Raw genomic sequence first — 8,422 nt, 5'->3', positions numbered from 1 at the left:
ATAACAGCACAAAGGAAATGGACCGTACTGGTGTGCTCAAATGTGCATCCAGTCAGAACTTCTGAATCTGCTCTAGTCTCCCTCCCAATGAGTCTTTCACGCCAGACGGCTTATTTCCGCATGTGAGACAAGATCTGCTCTACCAGGTACAGATGGCGCTAAAGCAAAAATCAAATTGTAATTAACTTGTAAATAAATCATCATAATTGTCATGGGAGCCTGGGACCTGATAAGCCGGACATCTACAACCAACAAGAGTTGAAAGACAGAGGGATACACTAGCTAGAACCTTCTCATCGTGAATCTGGTGGGACAAAAATGCATGACGGTGGCTGACAAATTTGATTGTATTCCCCTATGCTGTTAATCAGGTTATACTGTAGGTGACAGGATTACATAGTGTGTGGACTAAAACAGCATAAAACCAGGTGTATCACAAAGCATGATCAAATGAATTAGCCAGCTACAGTCATTTTTAGAAACATTGAGAAATTGTTTGGTAAATGTTTAGGTCAAAATAAACAGTGATTTACCTTTGATAAGCAGATACATAGCTACAGCTAGCTGGTAGCTTGCTAGCTATTTAGCTCTTATGCTAATTTTAAGTATTTCTAATCTCATATCTGACTAAATCTGAAATATTAAGTTATTTCAAAATGAAAGTTAATTGGCTAGTGCATCATGATATGTGACATTTTGTTAGCTAGCTGTCCCCAGATTAGATCATGTGTTTTCACTTATTGCATCTGCATGCTTGTTGCACCCATTCGTTCATGAGCCGGCTACTTGTTCTAAATAGTATAATATAATCTGTTCAAAATAGTGGCAGCATCTGCAGTAGTGGCCATTCGGTATTGTCATGCAAAAAGTGAAATAGGTGTATTTAAGTTGTTGTTCAAATGCACAGATCGCCTTATATATCATCTCAAAGAAACCAGTAGGTCGAAAACTTGGCATCATATTTCTGTCATGCTGCTTTGTTGACAACTCCAACCACCTGCGCCCCAGGTATTCAGCCAATCAGTGGCCAACACTGGACAAGTGTTAAGATTAGCTGGCAATTCACTTGTAACTATGAGCTCACTTCAAATCAAATCAAATCAAATGTTATTTGTCGCATACACATGGTTAGCAGATGTTAATGCGAGTGTAGCGAAATGCTTGTGCTTCTAGTTCGGACCGTGCAGTAATATCTAACACGTAATCTAACAATTTCACAACAACTACTTTATACACACAAGTGTAAAGGAATGAATAAGAATATGTACATAACAATATTGAATTGAACCAGCATTGCTGTGCCTGCACAGTATATCTATTTTTCCCATCATCAAATAAAATAAAATGACTTACTGAGGGTTTTAGTTAATGTAAAAACCTCTTAGATTGATGTTTACTCAGAATAAGAAGTGTTTGAGTACGAGAGTTCAGCAGTTTGTGAACAAAGACACTGCTGTAATCATTGGAATGGCAGATTCATGTTTGATTGAATTCCAGACAGTTATAATTAATTGATGTTCTTGGCACAGCTAAAACCAGACTCAAGCTATCACATTCTCTATTGTGGATTACCTTATGTTAAATTCTCTTTACCTCTTTTTTACCAGAGTCAGTAGACCAACAAGTGCTAGGTGCCCCAATGACTATTTTTAAGTGTGTCATTTTTAATGCCTTCCTGTGCTTGCTCTATCAGGGGCTCAAACAGATTTAGCTCCAAAACTTGTGAAAGGTGTCAGTCAGAACTGAGCCCTTTGAAGCCCAAAACAGTATTTGTAATTAACACACACTAATACCCATATGTTTGCCAAAAGCTAGTTGAATAGTACACATGTTATTTTGTGTCAAACTTAAATCTGGTGGACACACACACTCGAGTAGTACTAGTAGGCTACACCCCAACCACTGTTGTTGGCTAGTGTGACCTTTGCATGTTGACCAAAATGTAGTCGAAGCCTGCACAAAAGGTTGAGCAAAGGTTATTTCAAAGTTGTTTAAAGGACAATTTGACCAATTTTTTACCTCATATGAATTAATCTCCAGCACCGTACAAGTGTCTACATATGTGAACATTGTGTATTTATACGTTCTTCTGGTTAAAACGATAAGAAGAAATGCTCAATATCAATTAGGATTACATGAAAAAAAAACATTTTCAAAACCTGCAAACTGTTCTAGCCAGGGAAAGGGCATGTTCCTTCTCCCCAAATCCCCATGAGTCTCATAGTGTTTGAAAATCACTGTTTTTAAAATGCTTTTACTTTTAGTTACATCATTACTTTTTAACACAAAATTTCATTTTTACATATGGAGACACTGGTGTAGTGCTGGAGATAAAGAATTTGAAGTTGAAAAGTGATGGAATTTCCCTTTAAATACTACAATTGGTGACAATTTGTTCATGGTTTGTACATTCACAACATAAAAGTACTTAAATGCCATAATATTATTGGATGGTTAACACATGGTTAATAAACTATTCACAGTATTTATAGTGAATGCATGGTACATATACATTTTTGTTCAACAGTGTTGGTGATTATAGTTTTTCTGTATTCATAAACAGACCAACACATCAGTCTCAAATAACACATCAGCCTCAAATAACCTGTGAATGAAAGTCATTTGTTCAGATAGGCTATTAATCCAGTTGGACTTTTTCTATTGAAGAAGTGACAATATGTATACTTCAATGTGAGGCAGTTTTTCCTTATCATTATAGAATTCCATTACCATTGTATTTAAAAAGACCATTTGCACACAGTCAATGAGAGGGGCTGCAGTAATTGGCACCAGCCGGAAACCAAACATGCCCCATTTGGCTGGCCAGTTGAATGCCATTGGTCTATTAGACAACTCATTTGCATAAATCAAGGTTTATAGGTCAATGCTCTCTTTGGACTGTGTCCAATCTAGTTGGTCGTGGCAAGCGAGCTCAACATCACAACAAGTTTACTTCCAGCTCGTTTTCTTTATTACGTTGTATTTCGTCATCTTCATTGACCTTTAAAATGGGATTCTGCTGGATTCGAGGAGTTGGTGAGTGCGTGGTGCTTGCTGTTCTGTTCTACTCGGTTCAGTCTACAACTACGAGGTACTACACGTTTGAAGAGGATGCGCCCGGGACAGAGATTGGAAATCTGTCTCAGGATTTAAAGATAGACCCAGCAGAGGACCCTGGAACATCTTTCCGCTTCATGCAGGAGACCAATTCGTCTGTGATTCAAATGAGGGAGATTGATGGACTTTTARYMGTTGGGGAAACRATTGACCGRGAGCAKCTSTGCCYRAGGTCYCCGCGGTGYYTTGTCACCTTCGACATAGTTGCTTTCTCCAAAGAAAAGTTTCAGCTGATTCACGTRGAGATCGAGRTAARGGACATYAAYGAYAAYTCACCCCASTTYCTCCACAAMGAGACGACCCTTGARATATCCGAGAATGTTCAGGTGGACTCACGATTCCCGTTGGACATCGCTGTTGACCATGATGTCGGCAGTAACTACATCCAACGTTACCATATCTCTCCCTCCAGCCATTTCATAGTTGATGTGCGCAGCAGGGAGGATGGAGTGAAGTATGCTGAACTTGTGCTTGTGAAAGCAATGGACAGAGAGGCTGAAGATTCCTACACAATTGAAGTGACGGCAACAGATGGGGGAGAGCCACCCAGGTCCGGATCAATGACTGTTCATATCAAAGTGCTGGATTTTAATGACAACAGCCCAACGTTTGAGCACAACTCACTAAAGGTTGAACTTTATGAGGATTCACCCATAGGTTACCAAGTGCTGAAAGTGCATGCGTTTGACCCAGATGCTGGCATCAATGGCGAGGTAGTGTATGGATTTGTAGAAGACACATCATCTGAAGCGATGCGCATTTTTAATGTAGACCGAATTTCCGGTGCTGTAACTTTAAAAACATTGGTTGATTATGAGAAGCAGGGGTCTTATGAATTGAACATTAAAGCATCCGATTTAGGCACAAATTCTATTCCATCAACCTGCAAAGTTGTTGTTGATGTTGTAGATGTAAATGATAACGCACCAGAAATCACTATCAAGCCAATGACCTCGACTAGTGATGGTGTAGCTTACATCACGGAGGCCGCAGCGGAGGAAAGTTTTGTTGCGCTGATCAGCACCTCGGACAGTGACTCTGGCTCGAACGGTTACGTGCGCAGCAGCCTACACGGCCACGATCATTTCAAGCTGCAACAGGCCTACGGGGACACTTTTATGATTGTAACAACCACCACTTTAGATAGAGAGAAGACCCCAGAGTATAACCTCACTGTAGTCGCTGAAGACCTCGGAACACCACCTTTCAAAACAGTGAAGCAGTATACCATCAGAGTGACCGACGAGAACGACAACGCCCCCCTCTTCAGTAAATCCATTTATGAAGTTTCTGTCCTGGAAAATAATATCCCTGGGTCATATATAACTACTGTTGTAGCACGTGACCTTGATATGGGTAAAAATGCCAAAGTATCATACAAACTAATTGATTCAGATGTTGTGGGTGAGGCCTCCATTTTGACTTATGTGTCTATAGACCCAGTGTCAGGGTCATTGTATAGTCTGAGATCTTTTGATTTTGAAACCGTCCAACAGATTGAATTAACCATCCAGGCTGATGACAAGGGCTCACCTCAGCTGTCAAGCACATCCATGATCAGAATCAAAGTGGTTGATCAGAACGACAACTATCCCTATTTCACCTTTCCTGTTATGCTGAATGATTCTGCTGAAGTTCCTCTTCCTGTCAATGCACCACTGGGGTACCTGGCCCTATGGGTCAAGGGTCAGGATGAGGATGAGGGCATGAATAGTGAGCTCAGCTTCAGAATCGTACAAGGTGACTCTAACCTATTTTCAATCAATAAAGACACTGGAGAAATAGCTCTTAAACAGGGGCTGGCCTCTGCTATTGGAAATGTTTTGGAAATCAAAATTGCAGTGAGTGACAATGGGAGATCCCCCCTCTCCAGCAGTGCCACCATTCACTTTGTTGTCACAGATTCGCAGCTCTCAGACGACCAAGTTGTCATTGTACTACGTTCAACTGATGAGGAAGACGCAGGCTTGGATGTTTCAGTAGTAGTTATCATAATGCTCAGTGGGGGTTGTGCTCTGCTGCTGATTGCCATAGTGATTGTTGTTATCACATGCAAGTTGAATCAAGGAGGCAAGGATCTAGACTCCAAGAGAGACGTGTCTCACGTCCTGTTTGACTCCAGGCATCATCCCAGGCTCAACTCTGCAGAACCCAACATGTACGGTGGACCAAGAGGTTTCCTCAATGAAAGGACCTCTTCATCTCTTGATGAGTCCAGCCTGTATGAGGAGAAAAATGGAGACTTGGAGTCACAGGTGAGTGAAATATTTAATTCCGTTTCAATTGTGTTTAAATACAACTGTACACATTCAAGTGTAGCACTACTCCTGATCCAAGTAGCTGAAATCATTTCCCATCCTGTTCTCTTGCGTTTGCTCTTTAGATGTTCCTGCCTCCTAAGCCTTTCCTACCAACATCTATGTGGCAAGGGGAAAAATACTGCCTGCAAATGAGGTAAGAATACCTCCACATTGATCATACTTGGCATGATGTGCTATTTTATCAAAATTATTATTTTCCATGAGAAATCATTTATATAACCAGTCACTGGAAGGTGCTTAACATTCCATATGCATACAGCAGATGTAGGATTTTAATTGAATCACTCTTAGAATTTTCCTGCACAGCAGGACATGCAAACTTATAGTGCATTCAAGGTTTAAAAAGGCTTCTGAAGTGTGTAATTTCCACTTTAAAATGTCAGGTTTTATTTGCCATAACAATAAATATATCAACCCCTACAAAAAAAATATCCATTAATTATAATATAAAAAAATATAAAAATATGCACATCCAACTAATCAGGTGCAGGACAGAAGAACATATCGATCCAAGTTATATCATCGTCTGGTCATTAATTATAATCCACATTATAATTCACATTTCCTGTTGTTGCAGGATAATTTTCCTGCTGTATTAAACTGGCTCAAATTAAGATCCTGTATCTGTACACGTGATTGCAGTTGTTGTCCGGAGAGAGGGGCTGGGTGGTGGAAGGCTTCATAAGAGGGGGGGGGGAGCACACATCAATAATCAGATACAGCGGTGCAGTGGCTAATGTTTGATTCTATTCGCAGTGGCATTGACCAGCAGAGCGTAAAGGACAGTGGCAAGGGAGACAGTGACTTCAATGACAGTGACTCTGACATCAGTGGGGATGGCGGCAAGAGGAACCTCAGCACCTTCCAGCCCTGGGCCAAAAGTGAGTTTACTACCATCACAATTTCATACTGAGATTTTAGAGTTCCTCGTAGCAGAATGATGAAGATAACAGTTGGCATTTTATAGCACTTCATAGCACTCAAACTGCAGCGGATTACATTGTGTGGGGATTACTCACCCCTTCCACCACCAGTGTAAAACCCACCTGGCTATGTAGCACGGCAACAATGAATGACTTTGTCACTATCATTCTTTACTCCTTGGGCTTGGAAAGTAATTCTGTATGCGTGTGTGTGTTCCATTTCAGGTTCCTTCCACGCCACTAACACCCTCGCGGTGGATTGTCAAGGCACTTACTGTGTAATACCAACCCAAAGCTTCCAGGCCCCACTAGAAAATGCATACACAATTGGCTTTTCCCAAGCACCGGTGTACAACAATCCCCATGCCTATCCCCACTCCTGGAAAGACTTTGGCTATAGCACCAGCATTCCCAAAGCAAGAAACACCATGCAGATGTTCTCTCATCACACAGGTACACTCCCCTCTTACTTCGCCCATCAAAAAAGGCAATCTGCTGCCGGACTTGCTGAAATTCAGGAGCACAACCAAGATATTACTACAGTGGCAACCATATCTGAAGTTGCCACCATTTTTTAAACACCCTGCCAAGTAAATATACAGATGGTTATTTATAGATATTCACTAGATTCTACAGATATTGGTTAAACTGATAGACATATGGACATTTCATGTATGAAAAGGAAAGCAACTTGATGCATAATGAAAACAGCTGATGTATATTTTCTTTGATTCAATTGTGAAGATGTAGGTTGTGTATATATTGATATTCTTATTGTATGAACATTTGTAAAAAAATAAATGTGTTTGTTTAATGAATAAACACAATATTAAAACAATGAGAGATACAGTATGTGCATAATTGTTTATGAGATAAGACCATTTCCCTGTCATCTTGTTTAGCATGACTTTTCTCTTATGGTCACACCAAGAACTTTACCCACTGGGCTTGACTTCCCCATGAACCCATATATATAGTTCCTTCAGAGTATTTACACCCCTTGACTTTTTCCACATTTTCTTGTGTTACCGCCATAATGTCAAAGTGGAATTATGTTTGTACAAACTTTTACAAATTAATAAAACATGAAAAGCTGAAATGTCTTGTGTCAATTGGTATTCAACCATTTTGTTATGGCAAGACTAAATAAGTTCAGGAGGAAAAATGTGCTTAGCAAGTCACTTAATAAGTTGCATGGACTCACTATGTGTGCAATTGTGTAACATGATGTTTTAATGACTACCTCATCTATGTACCCCACACATGCAATTATCTGTAAGATCCCTCAGTCGAGTAGAGAATTTCAAAAGGTTTTAACCACAAAGACGAGAGCTTTTCCAATGCCTCGCAAAGAAGGGCACCCATTGGTAGATGGGTAAAAACAAAAAAAAGTAGACACTGAATATCCATTTGAGCATGGCGAAATTAATAATTACATTTTGGATGGTATGTCAATACACCTAGTCACTACAAAGATAGGCGTCCTTCCTAACTCAGTTGCCGGAGAAGAAGGACACCGCTCAGGGATTTCACCATGAGGCCAATGGTGACTTTAAAACAGTTAAACAGTTTACTGGCTGTGATAGGCGAAAACTGAGGATAGATCAACAACATTGTAGTTACTCCACAATACTAGCCTAAATGACAGAGTGAAAAGAAGGAAGCCTCTACAGAATAAAAATATTCCAAAACATACATCCTGTTTGCAACAAGTCACTAAAGTAAAACTGCAAAACATGTGGCAAAGAAATTAACTTTATGTCCTGAATATAAAGCGTTATGTTTGGGGCAAATCCAACACAACACATCACTGAGTACCATTCTTCATATTTTCAAGCATGGTGATGGCTGCATCATGTTATGGGTATGCTTGTAATCAGCAAGGTCTAGGGAGTTTTTTCTTAATAAAAAGAAACAGAATAGAGCTAAACACAGACAAATAATTCCTAGAGCAAAAACTGGTTCAATCTGCTTTCCAACACACAATGGGAGACAAATTAATCTTTGAGCAAGACAAATGCCTAAAACACAAGGCCAAATATACTGAAGTTTCATACCAAG

The 8,422-nt window shown here is 40.0% G+C and overlaps 1 protein-coding gene across 1 annotated transcript; it reads left to right on the top strand.

Moving 5' to 3' along the window:
- Positions 1 to 2,867: 2,867 nt before the first annotated feature.
- On the top strand, positions 2,868 to 7,034 carry LOC111959378 (protocadherin-8-like). The gene is made up of 4 exons (XM_023980885.3): positions 2,868 to 5,372; positions 5,501 to 5,571; positions 6,195 to 6,319; positions 6,587 to 7,034. The coding sequence occupies exons 1-4, from the start codon at positions 3,009 to 3,011 to the stop codon at positions 6,937 to 6,939; spliced, it is 2,913 nt and encodes a 970-aa protein (XP_023836653.1). The 5' UTR covers positions 2,868 to 3,008; the 3' UTR covers positions 6,940 to 7,034.
- The last annotated feature ends 1,388 nt before the right edge of the window (positions 7,035 to 8,422 follow it).

Source organism: Salvelinus sp. IW2-2015, linkage group LG36, assembly GCF_002910315.2.
Source record: "Salvelinus sp. IW2-2015 linkage group LG36, ASM291031v2, whole genome shotgun sequence".
In the NCBI taxonomy this organism is placed as follows: Eukaryota; Metazoa; Chordata; class Actinopteri; order Salmoniformes; family Salmonidae; genus Salvelinus; species Salvelinus sp. IW2-2015.
Note: the sequence above shows the minus strand (reverse complement) of the source record. Positions and strands in the feature narration are given on the sequence as shown.